General features: G+C 43.5%; 1 protein-coding gene across 1 annotated transcript in view; it reads right to left on the reverse strand.

The window, feature by feature from the left end:
* Positions 1–289: 289 nt before the first annotated feature.
* Positions 290–24,686, reverse strand: part of TET3 (tet methylcytosine dioxygenase 3) — a 299,530-nt gene continuing 275,133 nt past the window's right edge. Inside the window, exon 11 of the mRNA XM_069214102.1 lies at positions 290–3,385. Within this exon, the coding sequence (XP_069070203.1) occupies positions 1,566–3,385 (1,820 nt within the window). The 3' untranslated portion in view covers positions 290–1,565. The remainder of the gene's footprint in view (positions 3,386–24,686) is intronic.

The raw sequence follows: 24,686 nt of genomic DNA on the forward strand, positions 1-24,686 counted from the left end.
CATCTGTATTCATATAACCAAAACTGAAGGTGATATATTAATTTACAGTTCATTGTGCAACTGTAAAACCATATCAAGTTCACAAAAACGAGCAATGCAAAGATGGTTCCAATATAGGCAAGCTATTTACATTTTTTTATACCAATATATTTTAAACGCTGTTGATAATCAGGTTGAATGTTTCTTTAAAATGTATACTATTTACAGATAGTTTTAGAGTACATACATGTGGAAGATGTTGATAGGAGCCCTCGAGTTGTGTGTCGCTGTGCATGCATGCCAGATATGGTGACAAACAAAAAAGGCATTTTAATGTTATTTAAAGACAACTATTGCACAAATTGACGATAGAACTTAAAATAGACCTGCTTTGTCAGTGCCATTTGATATTAACTACAAACAGATAAACCAAATACTTCATGTATTATTTTGTTTTATTTTCTATTGCTGAAGTAGCAATTTCACTTAGAACAACTGATGTGCACTCAAAGTGGGAGCACTGATTTTATAGGCAGCAATACTTTACAGTGTTCAAATTGGTCTTTACTATGGGACTATGTAGAGAATTTGAGTTAGATAAATATATTAATGTATTTTAAAAAAGGACACCGTTCCTTTTAAAGAATAGACTATGTAAAATGCTGAATACTAACGTAAAACATAGAAGTTACTTTGTATTTCAGTTGGTGTGGAAGCCTCAGCATTTAACTGCTGAAACTTAGCATGCCCCATGGTCTCAAAGCACCAGGTTTGATTGGTTTCACAGTTTGATGTAACATACGCACCTTCTTCACTATTAGTCAAAAAACCTAAGTTGGTATGAAATTCTGCAACACACAATGTACCAGTACAAAAAGAATTTTTGCAAACTGGAAGCACCAGAAAATGCGCAATTAGGTAGGATTAACCAGAGAGGTTTTGTTTGTGTGATTAGTTTATATTTGAAAGCAAGTCCCACAAGGCAAAGATAGGAGAAATGAAATGTTTGTACAAAATGCAAAGATGATGGAACCAGAATTCTGCATAGAGCTAAGTGTATTGGTGGCTAGATATTCGTCCAACTGATGTACATTTGTTTTCATTGAGATATTGTAACGGCAAGTTAGAAATAAAGCTTCATTATATGACTGTTATTTGATATGGAAAATTATGCAAACAGTTTATGTAGCTCCAAAATATGTTCATGTTGTCAGGTGGTGTGCGAACAGATTTATACAATGTTTCACGATTGTACCCAAACAGCTAGTCCTTATCTGCTTGGTTGCTAAGAAAAATAATAAATACATATTTAAATGTAGTTAAAAACCGTACTGCTGTGAAGGGATACTAAAAATGCATTTTTCATTCATGTGATGTACAAGGAAATATTTAAAATTGCAGTTATAGTATAAATATTAGATTATCGAAACATGTTTACAATAAGTTATTTCACTCACAGTGCAGTTTTTAAAGATTTTGCACTTGAGCAGAATTCCCCCTACCATGCATGAGGTCAAAGCACCACAAAGCTGCACTGGAACAGTGCTATAAATATGGAGGTAAATGAGTCATAAATAGAAGCTGGACTATATCCAGCGACTGTAAGGCCCAGTTACCTTACTGTAGGCATATGATGACACAGTGACAGCAGAGTTTGTTGGAATGGCCACTGCCTGCCGTGTTGGGATTTCCTTTTTTTCATTCTGTAGGGATTCTGCAATTAACGTACCACCCCACTTACGCTTTTTACATAAAGATTTGAGGTCTTCCTGCAGTCCAAGTCTGGCTGCCTCTTCTTGCCTTGCTTTTGCTTTTTCTTCTAGTTGCCTCATCTTGGCTTCATACACACCCTGACCATGAGTGGGTTGATTTAAATTCTTATGCTGATAGAATACTAGAGAAATGCGAGATGGGTGACACCGGTTAGGTTTCTTCAATGGAGTGGTAGCATGGAGCTCTCTTCTTGCACATTCAATAAGGATTGAACCGTGGCCAGGGGCTACTGCAACGCCACCAATATTCTCATCGAGAAAATTGTGCTCACTATCTGACCACACCTCATCTTCATATTCATCTTTAACACTTTTATTAAGAAATTCCTCTGGGTTATTATCCAAACTCGAAGGATGACAATGTTTTTCATGATGATCAATACGAACCCCCGAATTAATGTCTCTTTTCAAAGTGTTGAACTGTTTTTCACTACATATATCAGAGTCCGTTACAGATGCAGGAAAGGAATTCCATGTTTTTTCATATAATCCTGTGCTAGGAGTAGCAGCTTGCCTCTCGCTCATATTAAAAGGATTCCAGGAATTGTCTTGAAACCCGGAACTGTCCTTACTTACAGAGCTAAATGTGCTTTGACCAGACGTCCACGATTTTTCTTGCAAACCAGAAATAGCAGACTCAGGCAAAACCAAACCATTGTCATTAAGTTTGCAAGAGCTCCAAGCTTTCCCCATGAGATTAACATTATCCTGCATTGGCGCTCCAGTGTTTGTAACCATGTTCCACTCATTTTCTTGAATATATGGATTGGGTATTCTTGCTGCATGTGGGTACATGTTAAAGGGATTCATTTTATCTTGCAGGTTAGCATTAGTTAGCTTGTCATTTTCATTAGAGACATTCCAAGAACTACTTGTACGGGTCTTTTCTGGTAAATATCCGTTTTTCCTTAATTTATAGGATTCCCACAAATGCTCCTGATCAGCATTATAAGAGGACATTGATACACCAGGGAGGGTCATACCTGAATTCTGTATATTACCAGCAGCTCTTTGAATAGCCCCTACGTGTGAGAAAAGTTCTGCTGCTTCTTGCTTAATTGCTCTAGAAAAACAGCTGGAATTTTGCGCAAATGGATTTTCCAGTTGAATAGGCGTAGATCTATGAGACAAGGGCACAGTCTTACTTTTCATTTGCTTTGGTCCCTGAAAGGTGCGCTGGTGGGAAGTTTCATTTGGTAGAGTATGTGATGTTTGTTCTGAAAACTCTGAAGTTTTATAACTGTGATGAAAGTTGTCTTGCAATGGTCTACTGTTAGGCCTTTTCTCCATGTTGCAGCTGAGCCATGCCCCATTCCTTGCATCAGGGTTACCATAATTTAAGTACTGTTGGGGAAACATGGGATTGTTGGGAAATCCATAATAGCCAAAAGATGGAAGGGAGAATTTTGAATGAAAACCATTCATGGAAGTTAAGTTAGGCTGTGCATAGTAGGAATGATAGGAGTAGACACTGTTCATGCTATAAGGATCAGACGGTCTACAATTGCCCAAAACTGAATAACTTTCTACAACTGCATTGCCATTGTACTTATAGCTATTGTAGTGATTCTGTGGTTCAACCTTGACTGCAGGTCTTATTGGCAGCTGTGAAGGTCGCTCTTTCATGGAGGCACCTACATGTAATACAAAACAAAGAGATCGGGTAAATAAACAAAAAGACAAAGTAAAAGCAACAGTTAATCACAAACTACGTTTCCTAAATAAAACAGGATTCATAACCATTTCTAACTCACAAACCCAGAAAACTCACCCAGATACACCCAAAAAGCAGTTCTTGCTCTTCTATACTAGAAAACTGAGAACTGAAATGAACACTTTATAGGGTCTGGTAATTTACTTACCCCGTGTGGACATTTTGTGTAGCTAAGCAGAATATATTCACCAAATGTTTTGTCAATCAAGCTCACACATTTGTTTTTTTGCGAGAGAGCTTGTATGGGCACAGAACTCTGAATTCTTGGAAAAGGTGGATATAGGTTTGTCACTGTTGTTTGTATGTAAATAGCACCTCTACCTCTCTGTGCTCAAACAGTATAAAACTGTTAAATAAATAAGCTGCAGCAACGGAAAGGGCACATAATAGGATTTAGAGTTATTACAATGAATTACACGAACAAATTCCAGTTAGGTTGAAAATACAATTTAATTCATGAAACCTGTAAAAACAACTAGGTTTCTAGGTATGAACATCACGAGTAAGCTGGAAATCAGAAACTCACAACCTCTCAGAATGGTGGAAAACCATTAGGAATAGCTAGCACATAAAGAAAGCCATTCTATTTGCATATTCTTGCACTACCAAAGTCGGCAGAGGTTTGTTTTATTCACTCCATGAGAAGCCGCAGCAACAAGTGCAGTAGACATTGTTAAAGTTCAGAGTTCCAAAATGTTGATACACAACTTCGGCACACTGATGGGAACTTGCAGCACCACTCTATGAAAATACTACCTGCATTTTTAACCTGAGACGCATAATCATGATCCTTAACTAAAGACTATGGAGGGAAAGCTTCATTACAATTACCAATCAGTGCCACATCAGCTGTCACACACCAGGCTAACGTATACAAACGGTGGGAGAATACTATCTAAGTTAAAGCCTTGAATTAATCATCCTGTAAACAACCCCTTCAAGGAAAGAGATTCCTCCTCTGTGATCCTGGAGGGGGCTCGCTTCCTGAAAAAAGGAAAATGCATCACTCTACATTGTAAGATGGGTACTCCAATTTTATTGGTTGACGGGATGCAAGAGATTGTGTCTTCATGGGTCCAGGAGACCCACTCTAGGTAAGTGCAACATTTTTTTTAATTTAATTTTTAGGGCGGAAGAGACACCCAGACTGAACCCCACATAAGAACCCCTGATCATACCTTTTTGACCTAAGGGGTCCAAGTCCTCTTTCTCTTAATAAACAGAGATAAGGAATCTGAAACACAGACTGCGGCCTGACTGTCACACTTATAACTTGCGGACAAGTGCTGTAGTTCAGACTGCTATACATTTCAGAAAGAAAAAGCTACTTACCTTTGATAGAGTAAAGTAGCTCTTGCGCAGCTCTCATTGCCCCAGATGTAACATTATCAGCTTGTTTAAGGCACAATCTGGCTTGTTGATATTTGTTTCGGTTTTTCCATGCTTAATCAATGTGGTTCTCAGTTTCTAATACATTTGATCACCTGTCACCTCCTATGATCTTTGGGTTTAACTCCTGTCAACAAAATCTTATAAAAAAGGTCTTGGTCAAATTTGCCACAACATCTGTATATAGTGGTTGGGCTCCTACTCTGACTCTTCGCTGTGGGATTTTCACAGCTCCATGCACTCAAAGGCCATCAGCCAACGATAAAGCTAAGCTATTTTCCTCCTGGGTCCCTAAAGAAAACCACCTGTCCCTTTCTCTTACTTCACATAAGACTCCTGATGGAGGAAATGGTCCCCACAAGAGTCCTGCCGTACAAAAATATAAGAAACAAAAATATAAGAAAAGCTGTATTAGGAGAAAACCTCTTTCATCACCAAGTAAAGAGTGTGCTCCGAACTGCTCGGAGACCCAGTTGCACCATGTTCCCATTCTGGTTTCATCCTCAGTAAATTCAAATTCAAAGCTGGTGCCAGGTCTTAAAAAAAAAAAAAAAAAAAGACCACAAAAGAAAAGAAAAGGTGAAACTAGAATCTCGTACTCTATCTGCCAATCCATCATCCCAGACGGAACCCTTCAGTCAGGCCGTGCTCAGTATCTTCAGGACTGCCACTGCCTTTCCAGGGGTGCACCAGTATCCCACTAGCTCAGCAGTTCTGGCAGTATCAACACCACAGAGCTCCATGCCTCCAGATGCTCTGGCCTTGAAGAAGTTTCCAAGGGACCAGCCAGATTGTCCTCAATGCAGACCTCTGCAATCCCCGTTGTGTCATTGGAGCCACTTCTGTGGCTGCTTCAGCCTTGGATAGCCTGCATTAATAACATTGGCGGTTATAGAACAAATAAATGCTTTCTTGAAGAACATGCCTTTTGCTGAGCCTCTGCTAAGAACTCAAAAGACTCATACAAAGGGAAGAACTGATCGGCTTGGAACTTGCATGCTTTGGATATGTTAACCTGGATTTCAGGAACAGGGAGAAAGAGGTTTCAACATCTGACAAACTTCTCCCTCCTCATCACACGAATGCAGGCCTCTACGGGGACCTAAAAAATGCTAGTGTTCTTAACACGTCCCTAGAAAGGTATATCTCATATCCGTCTGACCTACCTGCTGAGGATGTCTGTTCATGAATGACAGTAGCATTTAAGGCAGTGAGAAGAGGCGGATGAGTTGCCCTTTTCCAAGCATACAAGTCAAATTTATTGACAGAAATTGTGCAGGCTTCTTCAACAGCCCCAAAATCCCTTTTGCCATTAAGCAAGGCATTGCTGGAAACGGTACTTGCTGCTTGGTAGAAACCCTTTTGGGTCTGGCATTTTAAATTTTAAATGCTGAATACTCACCACCACAGAACAATGCAACTGCATCCAAAGTTCTTAATGATGCACTCATCTCCAGAAATCTTGGTTCAAGTAAAAGCACTTGGGAAGAACTCAACCAGTTTGTTTTCCCCCACTTACCCCCACCAATTTGAGTCCAAAAAACTTGATTCCATGATCAAAACACTTTTTCCTTCATTCAGTTTAGCCCTGTGGAATTTAAGTTCCATGTGCCTCTTTAGATGACATGCACACGCCTTGTGGGAAGTAGCAAAGCTGGCTATAAGAAGCCTTCAGGATCACATCACTATTCTTTTAATCTAAGTAGTGATGGCTTGGACACCCCAAAACAAATCCTTAAATGTGGATTAGACTCTAATAATATGATTGCCTGATCTATATCTATGAAGAATCACTTTCACCAGCAATACTTGCCTTTGACAGTCCAATACAGAACATGTATGTGAGAATGAGGACTCCTCCCTACAGCAGTTTAAAATTAGTCTCACCAATGGACACCAGCTAACCTTGACTCTAAGGCCAAAGATATTCCACCGATAATATTGTCTCCTTCAAACTTTCCAGGGGCCAACTATCCAGGCAATGACAATCTTCCAAGAATGAGACGTGAATGTAAAGGATGTCAGCAGCAGCAGCTGCAGCAGTCTCCCTGATCTTCTAGATATGTTGCTTCAAATAGCTTTGATTGAAACTTGCTTCCCCACCAGTTTCCCTTAGGAGGAAGGGTCCCATTTCCTAACCAATACATGTACCACTCTGCTGTGTCCTCAAGAGATACACACTTCTTTTCTGTCCATTCGCCAAGACGGCCACCTTCTCAAATTAAGTGTGTCACAGTGCAGGCCTTGATCTCGGAGGCCAAAGGTCTCACCTTGTTGCACAAAGGGGTTACAGAAGGAGCGCCCTTTACTTGTTGGTTCCCAAAAAGTATATCGGTTTAGAGCCTGTTCTGGACCTGAAATTCTTGAACAGCTTTGTCAGGACAGGATCAAAACGCTGTCCATGAGTTAGGATCTCCTAACACTGAATGCAGAAGATTCCATTGCCTACTTTCATATTCCAGCCGTGCTTTGTGGTGTGGCTTCAGTACTATCAATTTGTGGTTTTGCCTTTTGTTTTAACATTGGAACTGCAAGTCTTCACCTTCACACAAGTATTGGCTGTGGTGGTAGTTTCTCCTAGGAGACGTGGAATCCATGCATTTCTGTACTTGTTCAAAATGGCTAGTGATGGTGGGGTCCACTGTCCTGGTCATGGATCATCTGAAGTGTACTCTAACCCTTTATCACATGAGCTTCTTCATCAGCCTATACAAGTCCCACCTTGCCACTGAACTTTACTGGAATTACCACAGATACAGCCTGCATGTTAGCTTCTCCTACACCTCATAGTACCTTGATTTGTCGGAATAGAATTCAACAGTTTTAGACACAAATCAGATATCTGTTTTGCCTGTTCTGTTGACTTAGTGCACCCTGTAGGTGCGATACACCAGATCGTAGATCCAGACTCTCTAGTGGTCACTCAGAGGTGTGGCTCAGGCATCAGGAAAGCCTCCGTTTACACATTTTCATTTCTGTTGTCCCAGACATCCATTGGAGGTTATGTTCCTCTGTGAGGAAATGTCCTTATTGCTGGATCGCCCCCATTTTCTTTTGCCAGGTCTTCAGGACTGTCTCTGCAGCCTGAGTCTACATTTTTAATATTACGAATTCGACCTGGCTAAAGAAACCTTTTGGCAGACTTAAACCTGACTTAATACATAAGGTAGGCCCTACATGCCTAAATGGCAGGGCACATATTTAAAAAGTAGGGCATGTGCATTTAAATTTTAGGTTTACATGTCCTGGCACTGAAAGGTCTCCAAAGTAGTTTTTACTGCAACACGGCTGGCTCTCTAATAGAAAAGCACTGATTTAACCTTATAACAGTTTACATTGTATAGCTTATGTTTGGGAATAGTTAAAACTATGGTTGAGGGACTCAAATTAACTATAATTTCAAATCCAACTGATGCTACAATCGGATATGAAATTACTGTTTTAAAAAATGCCACTTTTAGAAGGTTGGCACTTTGCTGCCTAAAGCCTCCAGTAGCACTTTCAGAGATGATCCCCAGCTGTCGCCTGGCAGCCTGCTGGGAGGTATAACTTGCTCTCAAGGAAATGAGCAAAACAGTTTTGATTGGATGAAGGTGTGACATCCTCCTGACAAGATGACATGGGAGATGTGACCACCAACTGTAAAAGCTTCAAAGGGACAGCCCCTACCACAGGTAGAAGTAACTCACTTCTAGGCCTGCCCCTGCCGTGCCACTGGTGGGAAACCCTGTCTCAGAACTGGTTTTGCAGAGGGAGTTCCTCATTTCCCTAGGTACACCTCAGGGGTGTGCCAATAGCTCTGACTCAGGAAAGGAGGATTCTGACATCTTGGATTTGGACAGAGATGCACTGTGGGACTGTTTAGTGCCAAACCCCTGGGAGTGGGTAGGGTTGTCTACTCCACCCACAGGTTTAGTGCCAACCATAAAAGAGGCACCCTTACATAACTTCCCCAGCACACTGCTGGACCTGTGGAAAAAAGAAGGACTGTACCTGCTGAACCAACGGAGAAGGGCTAAGTCTGCGGTTTTACCTGTTGAGAGAAACCACAAGGCCATGACCTGTTCCCACCTGAATCCAGGACAGAAGAGTGGACTCAAGTGGCTAGAAGAGTGGACTCAAAGGGCTAGCTGGCTAGCCTTATGTTAAGCTCTAGGAACACAAAATCTGCATGAAGTCTGGAACAAAGAGCCCAAATGGCCTATTCCAACTAAGTCTGCCAAGGACCCTGATGGTGGCTTCTGGGAGATTAGGTCCTAACTCACGAAGTGGTACCCAAAAGGTCCTGGACCCCTGGCAGGTGTTAAAGTGCCATTTTCACCCTCAAGACTGCAAAAGGGGACAGCTAAAAAAAAAAAAAAAAGAATCTGAACTTTTTCTTAAGAGAACCAGAAGCTACCATAAAAATGCTGCAATCACTGGTTGGATTCAACAGGCTGGTTAGCCCTGCTGAAAGCAGTACTGTTTCCTAAAAAGTTTTTAAGTAACAACATGGAAACTTTCACTGGGAACATCACCAAGCAGCACCCTGGTGTCATCAGGCCACAGTCTGCCTCGCCCAAAACAAAATCCTCCAGAAAAAAGACTAAGTCAGAAGATAAACATTTCACCTGGTCCCTGTAGCCGACCAACAGTCCATCGTGGTCAGCCTTAACTTTTGACTCGGTTTAGCATGACCATGTTGTTTTGGTGTCTATTTAAAAAGAGATACTGTTTCATAAATTAGACTGGGATTTTTATTGTGATGTGCTTTCAACTTATTAACCGTTTTGGTACTTAAAATGCTTTACACTTGTTTACCTTTGAGTTAAGCATGACTGATCTGTGCCACAGCTATCCAGGACAGAGAAAAGTTTTAAATTAAAGTAACCTAACTGGACCTAATACAGAATAGTGATATTACTACTAGGTCTCACAACAAACCCATCTAATAATCCACTTTCTCTCACCCTCCAACTTAATAATGGGCTATCTCTTTAGTCCCCTGCCGTTGTAGACCACTGTTATGGATGCCTACTAGTTGGGTTGAGGTGTACATCTGGGGGAGACAACAGTGCAAGACCACTGCTACCTGTCTGAGCAATGTATACAAATCAGTGTACCAGAGTTAACAGTGGTCCACTGGCTCTAAAGGTGTAGAGTCTCACCACCTCGAGATATTTTGTGCAAGTTCTTTTGACAACACCACCACCATCCAGTATGTCAACTAATAGGGTGGTGTGGCTTCTTGGATTCTGTTCTAGATTATATTCTAGACATCAGCTACTTCTCGTAGAGAAGAGTTTCAATTGACACTGCACAGTCTCCAAGTGTGGACGAAGGATCTCAAGATTGTGGAGTACCAGGTGATCAGGTTGCAAAGCAGATCTTTTCTGGTTGGAAGGGGAAGAGGACAACAAATACACGCAACAAATTGGGGAAACAAATTGCGGCAATGGGAATCAGTTGTTCTCTATTCTCTCACTCTTCCAATAGAACATTGAAAATGCAGAGTTGTGTGGAATCCTCAAAACAGGTCCTGCAACCGTTTGAACCAGAAAACACCCTGAGTGAGAAACATAGAAGAAAGTGCAGGTCGCAGAACAGAGGGTGCTAACTGGTCAGAGGTTCTTCCAAGGGTACCCCATTAGGAACAGGATCATGTCTATTACTTTGGGGTGTAGCTCTTATTTGTGACACTCCAAAGGCAGGCGGCTCAAAGTATCTGCCTTCATGTTCTAAATCCCCAACAGATGGGCTGCAACTTGGAAAATGCCCCATTGCAGGGTCCACTGCCACAAGCGAAATATATAACAGCCCATCTGTTGGGGATTTAGAACATGAAGGCAGATACTTTGAGCCGCCTGCCTTTGGAGTGTCACAAATAAGAGCTACGCCCCAAAGTAATAGACATGATCCTGTTCCTAATGGGGTACCCTTGGAAGAACCTCTGACCAGTTAGCACCCTCTGTTCTGCGACCTGCACTTTCTTCTATGTTTCTCACTCAGGGTGTTTTCTGGTTCAAACGGTTGCAGGACCTGTTTTGAGGATTCCACACAACTCTGCATTTTCAATGTTCTATTGGAAGAGTGAGAGAATAGAGAACAACTGATTCCCATTGCCGCAATTTGTTTCCCCAATTTGTTGCGTGTATTTGTTGTCCTCTTCCCCTTCCAACCAGAAAAGATCTGCTTTGCAACCTGATCACCTGGTACTCCACAATCTTGAGATCCTTCGTCCACACTTGGAGACTGTGCAGTGTCAATTGAAACTCTTCTCTACGAGAAGTAGCTGATGTCATTTTTGCGTGCCATAAACCTGCCAGACCAAATTGGTCTGTGAGGGCCGCTAGATTAATTTGTTTCTTGGACCAGGTCTGCAGAATTAAACTGCTTAGAGGCCCACCTCTTTGATGTTCAGCACTTTCCCTTGCTCAGCAAGTTTGTGGTTGCCTTACAGACAGGCCGGTCTATAATCCCTCCATCCTTTTCGCCACTTCATCCTTCTGAAGAAGTGGAGCTCTTTACACAGTCAGGACCCTAGGTGTAACATCTCTTCCAAGCAGACCATACATGACCAGAGCAGCTGACTGATCATTTACCTGTTTTATTGGAAGACCAAGTGCACTAATTTTTTATGCCATCCATTGTATTAAGGTTTGCTATGGCTTATCCGAGAATTTCTTAGCAGCTGGCATTCGTGTGACACTATAAGTTCCAGGTCAGCTTTTACTACTCTTATCAAGTATGCCTTAGTGATGATACTATCCAGGCTGCTAGATGGCCTTCACTGCATATCTTTGCCAAACATAATCACTGCATGAGCAGTCAGGTGGTAGGTATTTCACTAGGACTATGTTGCATGGGTTCTTTGGTTAATCATTCCTAATTTGTGTCCCCTTTGTAGGTCTGAGGTGTGACATTGCTTTAGGAACCTTTAATAATATGACGAATCTAGTGAAAGAAGTAACCATCAGAATAGTTACCTTTGGCAACAATGATCCTAGTGGATAACAGCTCTTCCTGCCGACTTCTCACTGCTGTCCCTCCTCTCCTTCCGAGATGATGTAACTCATAAAAAGATCCCAAAGTATGCAATTACTACTTCTTGTTTTGTATCATCTGCTGTAGTTAAACTCTTAAACTTCCTATCCGCACAACTAGGTTGGGTACAGAAAAAGAAGTAAAGAACTGATACCAGAGCGCAAGACAGTGCCTTAATTATGGAAATACCATGTAAAGAACAGATTACAAAGTAGCAGATGATGCTTCCTACAGGCCAAGGTCATCACATCCTGAGCAGATGGAGCAGCGATTGGAGTTCTGTGGTGCACTTTGACAGCACTGGAGAGCTATCGCTGACCAAAATGTTTTCAAGATCGCTTCTGGCACATGTGGATATTCGTGATTCAGAGTGAGGAATCTGCGGGAAGAAGTATCTATCAGAATATAGATATTCCAGTGAATTTAAGGAAAGGCACTGGTCTTCCTGTCTTATTTGGATACCACGATGCTTGCAAACCAGGGGCCACTTCAAAACTCAACCATCCTCCCGATTAGACACTAGCTGCGACCAAAACAATACCTGAAGAGTTTCCCTATATTAGGCTCAAGGCCCACACAGCCAATGGATCTGCACAAGAGCTTTGTCAGAAGGTGTTTCTTGAAACTTAGATGATACTTCTCAACTCATGAGTACTGCCTGAATCCCAGTCGAGATTGTAGCTCCTGCCACTGTCAATGTGCATTTCCTGGCTGAACCTGCTTTTACTGAAAGGGCATTTGATGACTGAAGTGACTAAACAGACTAATACCAGGGTCTCTTCTTTCACCAAAGTAGCTGAACAGGGACATGGATCAATGAGAAGCAGAAGCAACCCAGTGTACTTGAACCCGATTAACCTGAATGGAAAAAAAGAGTGGATGTTAAAGTGGAAGGTAAGGCTGTTGGCTGGAATCGACAATGTAGTATCCATGAATTTTATTTGCAAATAGTACTGATAAAGAATGCTGAAGGAAAGAGCTGTGCTGTTTACAGACGTGTACGAATCACCAATTTTTCATTTTTTTTTTTTTTTTTTTTTTTAACTGTCATCACAACTAATGCTTTACTGAACATCTACTAAATTGAAAGAAAGTGGGCCACAGACGGACTTATGATACAAGGTAAGATAAAGCTAAGCAATCATCTATTTAATCTATTCAAAATGCAACTGACACAATCAAGTTGTTGATAAACTTGTAGCCAACATTTACACCTGTCATAATACAGTCCAGATAACCCCAGTTACTGCATATTGTCATTTTTCCAGAATGAGAATGAAATACTTGTCACACCTCCAAATGAAACTATGTTTGGATCAACCTACGCATATTCCAAATCCTTTTTGCACAGATCTATGCCAAGCTTTTTCTAGAAATGCTAAGCTTTCACAAAAATACAAATTTCTTGTCAATGATAAGCTAGCAGAGACGAGGAGTAAGACTGCCATTAAGGGTAACTAATGTTAACATTAACACATTAAACACAAATGCGGTGCATCAATTTTATGTAATAATTATAAAGCACAAGTACACCAAAGATTTCTTGGTGCTAAGACAACCACACATTTGGCTATACCTAAAGTAAAGGAAGATAAAAATGCCAAGGAGAACAGCCATGTTATTGAAGCACTTCTAAATCTGCCGACATTGGTGACAGATTGCATGCTGTCTGACAGCACATTCTACAAGATGGTCGAGCAGACACAGAAATATTTCATTCTACCATTCTGTTTTGACAGGTTTTGAATAACCAGTAAATGATTAGCAGTGGAGGGGGGTGGAGCTCTAGGAGGGTGACAACTCCTAGTAATTCCCCGTATTAAACAGATTTTGTGTGCCCATGCAATGGACTCTAAACAATGCACAGAGCCTTAAATAGGACTCATTGTCTAATAGGGAACCAAAGACGTGACTTAAGCATGGACCGGGCATGACTGAATCTGAAAGCTCCAAGTACCAGCCTTGAAACAAGATTGTGAATCACATGCCTTCTTTGAAGTAGAGAAACTGGCAATCTTAGTAAAATGAACTAGCTTAGTACACGCTGTGCTCAAAAATCACCAAAATACCTCCATCTTTTACCATCTTCATTGAGGACGAGCAATAATATCCCTAACAGTTTTAGGCATATGAACAAGAGAATAGCAAAGAAGTTATCAGTTTGGTGAAGGACAGATCAGAGTCAAACTTCAGCCCCAAACTTTCAATTACTGCTTCTTGAGATCAAAGAGAGTCCATTACTGTAGGTCAAAGATTTGCTCTCTCATTCATGACCATTTCAACTGTTGTTTTCAGGGCTCAACTTGAGCCAGTCCCATCCATTTCCTCTTTCGTCTGCATGAGCCGGTCTGGGGTCTGACACACACCGGTAAGCAACCGGTGCAACCCTCACCTTAAAGCCAAGCGGAACACATCAGCCAAGATGGATGACAGGATAAGAGGTGACATAGTGCAGTGTGTTGTATTGCTTTGCTATCCCCCATACTGCCCCCCTACCTGACACCTACTGTCCCAGCTTGTAGGCTAAGTCCATGCTGAGTGACTCCTGGTTGAGGCTGCCAGAGCAGTGACCTACACCAGATTATCCACGCCAGAGCATGGACAGCTGAATATACCAGATCCTACCACCAATCTGCCACTACAATGGGGAAAGAGATGACAGACAGGGCAATTTACCCTCTGACGCAAATCTACAGTCATGTTGCTTATGGGCCTGAAAACCAGTCTCATATCAACTGATGAAAAGGCAGATGCCATGGGGACACAGCTGGACCACTTGATAAACGAGAAGTTGGACAAGTTCACAATGGAATAGTGTCAGGATCGCTAGTATACGGATACCTTAGTTTAGCCCAATTTGTTGAAACACTTATGATCAACCTGTTTGGCTGGGATAGTTTATGTGGCATGTTCCTTGTTGAACAGGGGCATAGAACACGAACGCTCCCCACCCCCAGCACCTAAAATTGTGAGCACCCTAAACCTTCAAGAATGGGACACCATCCTGCGGTGGGTGAGAGAACAGGGCCCACTGCAGCACCAACGCTCAACAATCTCCATATTCCTGGATTTTACAGCAACAGTGCAATGAGAACTTGCATATCTGGACAGACATGCCATAGATACTGCGCTTTTGAAAACAAAACAAAAAAGCACACTTGCCCTCAAGAGGCAGCATTAGTTTGCCCAGAAATGGGCCCTCCTCTTGTTCTTCTCCTCATACAGCACATACTCACAAGGGGTCTGTATCTTTATGCGCACACACACACACATTTTCGATTACACCACCAACACGCAGATGTGGATGGCCAATTCATTGACTTAATATGAACACTTGAGAACATAACACTGGCATTGATGTGTTTTAAGTACCAAAAGTTGACACCGCCTAGTTCTTTTTAGTCATTCTTACCATACTAAGATGCTCATAGGTTGACAATATTTTGGGGAGGAGACTTCAATTTAGTTCTGGACCCAGAGCTTGACTGCACAGGTGTGGGATTTTCATGAATCACTTTGAGCTCTGGGATTTATAGCAACATGCACATCCCTCTATAGGGGGTTCATGTACTACTTTTCAGCACAGGAGTCCTACTCCAAACTAGATAACTGGCTCTCCACAACAGACCTGGGGGTCTGGGTCGCAGACATCACTCACCTCGCCCCACACAATATATGATCAATCCCCAGTGAAACTACAGCCGTCATTCCCTAGCTCCCGATTGAGCAGAGGGCAATAGTGTTTCACTACAGATTCTCTTCTAGACCAGGTATTCCATGATGAATTGCGCGAGGCCATACTAGAATATTTTCTGTTGAACAAAGGCACAGAGGAGAATGAATAGGTTCTTATCTGTAGGCGTAGTTTTGCCTCTTGAATACTTTTCTGGAGTCACATGTGCATTATTCCACCATCTAGTGGTGGGGTCCTGATTTCTTCAATTTTTTCTAGCCCTTATTCTATTATTTTTTGGGGGTGTAGATAAATACCCCATTTGGTGCTTCCTATGATGTATTACTCTTGCTCCCTCTCCTGGGAGCTCCCACCGTTGGTCGCCATCTTCAGATTTTCTTTTTGTCTGTTCTCTCCTTCCATCTTCTTGGTGGAGGTAGGTGGGTCGCTTGTGAATCAAAAAAATTCAAGCTGTAAAACTACACCTACAGGCAATTAATAACTCATTTTGCAGCATCAATCTTTTCTGGTTTCACATGGTGTGCATAGATTGTTTTAGTGTTTTTTTTTAGATTTTCGGTGGTTGGGTTCAAGATAGACTTAAATCTGAAAACAGCTATATAAGAAGCTGGCTCTTAATATACTATACCAAAGTGAGGTATAGTATGCACAGAGTCCAGAGGCTCCCCAGAGGCTTTAAAGAAGCTAAAGTCGATAATACTAATGCTCTCTTTTGTGGTAGTGTGGTTGAGCAGTTAGATTTATCAGAGTGTAGTCCTAAGCATTTGTTGTACACACAGTCACGAAATGAGGCACGCACTCAATGAATAACTCCAAGCCAATGTTTATGTATCAAAAAATATATATTGTTACTTTATTTCTAGAACCAAAAGGTAAGTACAGTTTCAGGAATGTACCACTTTCAAGTATTAGATGCACTTTGTTTGAAATTTACAGATAAAACAGTTTTCAGGTAAGTAATACTTTTCAATATAAAAAATGACAGTGTAATTTTCATTGAAGGCAATGTAGCCCTGGGGGGGTGGAGGGGGGGGGTTACTTACAAAGTTTACAGGTAAGTACTTTACACATGCAGTCTTCAGGGTTAAGGAGTCCACAGGGCACCACCAGCAACAGGTGTAGAGGACAACGTTGGTGTTGGGCAACCAATGGAATCCTATGGAGACTGGGGGCACTCTCAAGTGAACGGTTTGTAGGTAGGTACCCACGATCTCAGGGTACGGGCCCTTGGAGGTTTAGATCAGCACCAGGAGGGCCACAGGTCAGCATCAAACACATAGCCTTAGGGGTGGCTGGGTGCAAAGTGCAAACACAGCATTGGGCGCCCAAAGTTTTTCAATGGAAAACTCCGGGTTCATAAAGAGGCTGCAGGCTTGGTCAAGGGGCTCGGCTGAAGAAGACCAATGGCTGGACAGGTAAGTTAAGGCTCCTCTGGACATCGATATACCGTCAGCTGGGTTCCCAAGGCTGGGGGGCTGCAGGGGTACCTTTAGGTGTTGAGTATCTTCAACAGATCCAGTGGCGGTCAGGGGGGTCCTCTGCATTCAAGCTGCAGGTGTCATGGTGGTGGTCAGGAGGTGTCAACCTGGGGTGGACTCGAGGTTGGAATCGTCTGGGGACTCTCTCTGGTCAGGTGGGCCAGGACTCACGGATCTGGAGGGTTCTGGAGTCCGTGTTGGATGTTTCTTTGTGGACAGGGCAGTTGTCCTCGGGAGATCTTGGTCTTTAGGGAAGGCAGGCAGTCCTCTGGGGTTTGTAGAGGTCACTGGTCCTGCAGGATGAGTCGTCCTCTTGTAGCAGGAGTCTTGAAGCTGCAGACAGGCCAGTAGGGCTGGGGCCAAGTCAGTTGTTGTCTGGAGTCTTCACTGCTGGTGCAGCTCTTCAGTTCTTTTAAGAAAGGCACTTTCCTTTCCTGAATTCCCATTCGTGAGAGCATGATGCTTGTCTGCTCAGCCTGTCCACTTTCACAGTGTCCTTGCCTGGTGGATGAACTGCTTTTATCTCTATTTTCCCCTGTATTGTCCGCTTCCAGATTTCTTGTGCTAGCTTAAAGAGCAACTAATTGAGCTTCCCTCGCTTGTTGATGTAGAACATTATAGTTGTATTGTGTGTTTGGACCAATCCTGTCTGCGCCAGAAGCTCTTTCTGAAAGGCTTTTAAGGCTAGGAACACTATCTTTAGTTCCAGGATATTGGTATGATATATTACCTTTTGTTTCTTGCAGATCCATCGTACTTTGAGCATGTTCATGTGCGCTCCCCAGCCCATATGAACGGCATCTGTGGTAAGGGTACTGTTAGTAGTTTAAATGTCCTTCCTTGTATTATATGTGATTTGTCCCACCACACCATTTCCTGCTGTAATTTGTGTGTGACAACCACTAGATTCTCCCAACTCCCTGTGCTTTGTGACCATAGGTTATGCAGCCATTCCTGGATTGTTATGCATAACCTTGCATTTTTAATCAAAGGGCTGGATGAAGCCACATTCCCCAACACTTTTCCCTCAGTCCTCAATGTCTTAGCCAGCTCCTTTTGGTAAAGGCAAGTTTCCAGCAAGTGACTGTATTCTCCTTTCGCTGGGGTATATTTTCCATTGGATTGAGTTGATCCTTGCTCCCAGAAATATTTTTTCTTGTTCTGGTGTTGGCGATGACTTCATTATGTTTATAGAGAAAACCAATATGAATAGTGTCCTCAATACCTGCTCCATACACTCTTTGCACTTGCTGTGGGAGTGTCCTCTTACTAACCAGTCGTCCAGGTAAGGATAGACATGTATGCCTTTGTCTTCTTAGATGCACTGCTACTGCTGCTAGACACTTGGTGCTGACTTGATCCTGAATGCCATCACTGTGAACTGGTAGCGAGGCTTGTTCACCACAAACCTCAGGTTCTTTGTGTGTTTTGCCTTCATTTGGATGTGCAAGTAGGTGTCTTTTAGATATACAGTTGCCATGTAATCCCCATTTTGCAACCGCGGGACGCCTTTCTGCAGAGTTGTCATTTTGAATCTTTGTGTCTTTATAAACTTGTTAATTAATCTGAGGTCTAGAACTGGTCGTAGAGATCTGTCGACCTTTGGTATGAAATCACAACAGGGAGTACGGGGTTCTTTAAATGTAACGAGGGACGAATCAATGGTGTATCAATTGTAACACCGGAACCCTCGTGATCCCCTATTAGAGGAGAGGTATCAGTTCATCATGTGTTGTGGAGAGTCTGGAGGACATGGTGGGGAATTTCCTTTACGGACTAGGTGGTCTCACACCCTATATAGTGTCATGCTTCATCATATGACCACCTAGCCCCACCCAGGTAGGACAGTACCACCTGGGCGGACTCAACCTCACTGTTAAAAGAACAGGAGGGAGTGCGTAAACATGGAGAACTTGACGCACAGAGAAGCCACTCCAGGGACAAGCAAGACGCAATAGAGAAAGATTCAAACAATAAGATCAACATCATAAACTTGAGCAACCGGATACTGAGTGAATCGGAAACCCGAGCACTAAGTAAAGGTCTTAATTTTGTACCTACCCCACAAATTGACCTGTTCAAAACCAGAACAGAACTAGCGGGTTTGTTCCCCAAGATCCGCCTCAAAACCTTCTTCCTTGGCAAAGAGTATGAGACCCCTGAACAGAACACAGGACTGTGTCCCAAGTCTGTCTTCTGCCCAACAGCAGGGCAAATGCCTCCTGGGGTTTTGGCGTTCGAGAAATCAGCATCCCTCAAGGTTAATGGGCTCACAAAGACATCTAACAAAGTTTTTCACAATATGAGTAAGAGTGAACTCAAGGCCCTCACATGTCTGACATCCGACCCCAGCATCATTATAAAACCTGCTGACAAAGGCGGAGCAACGGTGATTCTCCCACAATCAATGTACAGAGAGGAGTGTGAGCGACTCCTGGGGAACACCAAACACTACAAACGTCTTGCCCGTGATCCCACCCCTGATATCCAGGAGGAAATCTCGTTCTTGGTAGCTAAAGGTATGGAGAACAATTGGATCACTGAACACGAGGGAGCCTTGTTAATACAGACTAACCCTAAGATCCCATACTTCTACATCCTGCCAAAGGTACATAAAGAAAAGATTACCCCACCTGGCAGACCTATAGTATCCGGGATAGGGTCAGCATTAGCGCCACTGTCAAAGTTCGTTGATTTCTTCTTGCAACCTCTAGTGAGAAGAATTCCTACCTACCTCAAGGACACCACCGATGTCCTATTACTACTGGAATCCATACTTTTTGACAAAACTAAGGAACTCCTGATAACTCTAGATGTGGAATCCCTATATACTAACATCCCCCAGGAGGCCACCCTGGAAGTAATCAGTGATCTGTTAGAAACAGGTATGGGTGAATCTATAACGCCACCTGAATTCATACTGGACCTAGCGCACCTCACACTTACGAGGAACTACTTCAAATTTGAAGATAGTTTCTTCTTACAAACGCAAGGGACTTCAATGGGCAGTACTTTTGCCCCGAGTCTGGCATGCCTGTACGTCGACAACTTCGAGAGGCTTGTGGTCCTTCACGATGACAACCCCTACCGAGACCAGATAAAACTCTGCAAGCGGTATATCGATGACGTCCTGCTAGTGTGGGCAGGGAGTAAGGAAGAGGCACTTGAGTCTGCGTTTGGCTCAATGGGGCCAACCCCTTCCACACTTTTACCATGACCATAGGTGATAACAAACTACCTTTTCTTGACCTTCTCATCCATGAGCATGAAGGTGGCTTGGCAACAGAAGTATACTATAAACCCACGGACCGCAACAATCTGCTTCAATACCAGAGCTTTCATCCTCGAGCTCTGAAGGATAACCTCCCTGTGGGACAGTTCCTACGATTGAGACGGAACTGCTCGTCTGTATCTGATTATCGCAAACATGCTGACAAACTAGCTTCTAAATTACAAACAAAGGACTGCCCCACGCACCTAGTCAATAGGGCTCGCAAAAGAGCACGCAACAACAATAGGGACCAGCTACTGCAGCCCCAGGCAGTTAAACCAGACCTTGATAAGATCGTGTGTGTCACCACTTTTAGTCCCTTATCCAATAAGATCCAGAAGATTATTCAAGATGACTGGAAGATTCTCACATCAGGTGGCTTACCCTTCAACCCGCCTCTACATGCCTACAAGAGAGCAACTAACAGACGTGACATAGTGGTCCACACTAGACCTAAAGAAAAGCCCGGTCCAGACAGACTACGCTCTGGCATATACCTCCTCCAACAGGCCACTACCCCTGTAGTAATTGTAGTGTTTGCTGTCTAACCCGTAAATCTGCCACCATTAACCTTGACCTCAAAACCCCATGGATACAAAAATCCCTTACGAACTGTAACAGCAAGAATGTGGTTTACCTAATCAAATGTCCCTGCCTACTCAAATACGTGGGGATGACCACCAGAAAGATCAGCACTAGGATCTGTGAACACAGAAGCACGATCCAATGTAAACACGATGCCACCAAACTAACCACTCACTTTCTGCTAAAAAAATCATTCTACGGATGACATGTTCTGGACAGTCATCGAGCAACTTCCCCCTGCAACCCCTAACTTGTCAAAAAAGCTGTTTTGAGCTGAACAACGTTGGGTGTGGAGGCTGCACACTGATACTACTGGTTTAAATGATGATATACCCTGGTTCTCTCTCCAAGATTAGACTATCCATTGGTAGTCTACTTATCCATTTGGTCTTCCTGCCTCCCGTTTCTCTCGCCCCCCTTCTGACCGCTCTTTTTGCACCCCCCGTGTCCCGCATCCCTTTCCCTCCCCTGCCCTTCTACCTCCTCCCTGTGTCCTCAACTCCCCTCTCTACCCTCCCCTGTGGTCCTCCCTTCTCCCTTCCCCCTTTTCCCCTCTTTCTATCCCTCTTTCCTGCCCCACAGCCCACCTCCCTGTCCTTGTCCCTTCACTCAACCCCTTTCCCTCCCCGGCCTCGTTTTTCTGCCATCTCCTTTTTCACCTTTTACTGCTCCCCCCCACCCTTCGTTCCTGCGTTTTCCTTTATTTCTGCCTTCTCCTTCCTTTTCTTTCTTTACGCTCGTTTCTTCCCGTCCTTTTCCTTTTTTTCCATTTTCTCTTGTGTTTTTCCACCCTCCCTCGTCTCTCCTGTTTTTTCCCTCCCCCTCCGTAGTCCCCGCCGCCCCCCCTCAGTACCCCTTCTTTTCTTTTTCACTATTTTTCCTTTCTTTTTTCTTTCTTGTTATGCCCTCTCGGCCCCTCTCCCCCTAACCGCGGAAGGCCTGGGACACAGTCGCCCGCCCCTCCCTCAGCAGCCGCTTGGGAACTTCATTTCCCAGCTGCCACCGCGGGGACCGCGTCACTCCTTGACGCCGTCCCCTCGTGAGGTCGTTCCTCGCTGGCCGGCCGACCTGCGAGGGTTCACCACTGACGTTCGCAGTGGCTGCCCTTCCTGGTCCCACGTCTCCCGGACGTTGGGGCACGGAGAAAAAAACTATTCGGCCGCCCAACCCGGAGACTGCATTTCCGGGTTCCGCACCCAATCATCACCTGGATCCCGGGCAGCGGCGGTGATTGCCCCCACCTGTTCGCTATTTTTTACCCGGCAATTACCATTATAAAAACCTGCCTCCCCCAGGCCACTCCATCCAAGCGGTCCTGAGAGAGTACTATACAGGTGTACAGTGAGCGCCCACCTTTGATGCAGTGAGTGACCCGGTTTCATCTGGCCTACACAGATAAGATGCCAGGATTATTATTATTTTTTTTTCCCTCTTCCCCCTCTTTTCTTTCTTTTTCTTATCTTTTCTTCTGTTATTCTCTCTGTGTCTTTTCTCGCCCTTCTTTCTCTTTTTCCTATTAATTTTCCTTTCCTTCCCTATTTACACCCTCCCCTTTTTTCTTCCCCCCTTTTTTCCCTTATCCTTTTTTCCATTCTCTGCTCTCCACTGCTCTTCTTTCCTCCTCCCCCCTCTTTTTGTCTCCTCCTTTTTCTTCTTCTTTTCCTTTTCCAGGTATCTTTCTCTTGGTCTACTTCTGTGTTCTCTTCTGCCTCCTCTCTAGGCGAGCCGCCTTTCGCGTTCCAGATCCTGGTAGTCGTCCTTGCACCTAGGGGCCACTCCTAGAGGCCGCTTCCTCCCTTTTTTCCCCCCTTTTTTAGTCTCACCTTGGTTTTTCTTCCCCCTTCTCCCTCTCCTGAACCTTAGTGTCTGACAAATAAGGGGACACTCCCTCTCCAGGACATCAGAGGCCAATAGCCTCTAGGGATAGGGTAAGATATTCTCATTTCCCTTCCCCATTTTATTGTCCTCCACTTAGTTGTGATTTGTAGCCTATATATTATATGATGTAGGCCTTGTGCACCCAGTATTTCTGCTTGCTGCATGATTATCTGCGTCACGTGTGCTGTGGTTTGCTGTGTTTTGCTTTGTCACAGTGTTACTCTTACTGTTGGTTTGTTTTATCTCCATCAGGCCTCCTCCCAGGTAGTTCCCTGGCAAGGTAGACCCCCCCTATATATATTTTTAATTATTTTCACAGCACTTATCCATACACTGAGCATAAGTAGCAGGGATCCTTCGTCCTGATGAATGCCCTGAGACTTTCCAGAGCTCATTATTGAGGGCAGAAACATGTTGGCTCATTCCTTCTAGATAGGTGACCCTGTGAGTCCTTGTTCTCACAGAGGTGTCCCAATCTCCACTTTTTTAACCACATCAAACAGAACCTCTAATAAATAATTACACAGGTATCTGTTTAGGTGTTTTTATTCCTTAGTTTAGCTGGATCCCTCCTTTTCCAGAACCAGAATTAATTTACGCACTCCATCCTGTTCTTTTAACAGTGAGGTTGAGTCCGCCCAGGTGGTACTGTCCTACCTGGGTGGGGCTAGGTGGTCATATGATGAAGCATGACACTTTGTAGTGTGTGAGACAACCTAGTCCATAAAGGAAATTCCCCACCATGTCCTCCAGACTCTCCACAACACATAATGAACTGATACCTCTCCTCTAATAGGGGATCACGAGGGTTCCGGTGTTACAATTGATACACCATTGATTCGTCCCTCGTTACATTTAAAGAACCCCGTATTCCCTGTTGTGATTTTGTGGTTTCGGGAGCAGAGTACGGTTGTGTTCTCCTTTTGTTCCCCCCCCCCCCCGCTCCCTTATACTCATAGTTTATTGACCTTTGGTATGAAGACATATGTTGAATAATTTCCTTTCTTGATTTCTGTTATCGGCACCTTTTCTACTGCTCTTTTTTCCAGCAATTCCTTCAACTTGTGATGTTTCTTCCCTTGAATGTACTTCTTTTTTGGTCCTCTTGCTGGAGGTAACTATTCCCATTCTATGCAATATCCAAATTTTATGACGTTTAAAATCCATTTGTCTGACCTTACCTTCCTCCACTCCTGAAGAAAGTTTTTTTTATCCTGCCTCCCACTGGTGTTGTGTGAGAGAGGACATGTGTCTCTTGGAGGGCACTTGTTGGCAGACGACATGCCTCTCCTGTGCAGCTGTCCTGTTGCCTGTGCTCTTCCTTGTAAGGACTTCCATCCTTGCTGCTGATATTGGCAGTGCTGCTGGGATGCAGAAGATTGGATACTTCCTCGGAAGGTCTGGTGTGATGTGCTTGTTTGGAAGCTGCCTCTCCCAGTAGACCTGTGTGTTGGTACTTATCATATATTTCCTCTGAACTTCAACACACTTATGCACTTCAATTTCTCATTATCTTTCCCGAGTTGGTTCAGGGTGTCATCTACAGTACATCCGAACAACTGCTCGCCACTGAATGGAGTAACCAAGATGTTTGCTTGTACTTTCAGCTTAAAACCTGAAATTCTTAGCCAAGAATGACGGCATAGTGTGATCCACATAATTTGCCGGCTTGCTGTGTCTGCTGTATCCATTGACTATTTCAGGCATTATTGGCAATATTTTTGCCCTCTTCTGCTAGGCGTGAAGCTCTTTCTGTATTGTTCTGGCAGGCATTTCATTAGCTCTGCCATCTTCCACCAGTTTTGGTAGGTATGTTTGGCAAGGCACTTGAATTGGCGATGCACAACTGACTGCCTGCGCTGTGTTAACATTTTCTGTCCATAAGGTCCATCTTCTTCACCTC

The sequence above is a fragment of the Pleurodeles waltl genome, chromosome 11, assembly GCF_031143425.1.
Source record: "Pleurodeles waltl isolate 20211129_DDA chromosome 11, aPleWal1.hap1.20221129, whole genome shotgun sequence".
Classification (NCBI taxonomy): domain Eukaryota; kingdom Metazoa; phylum Chordata; class Amphibia; order Caudata; family Salamandridae; genus Pleurodeles; species Pleurodeles waltl.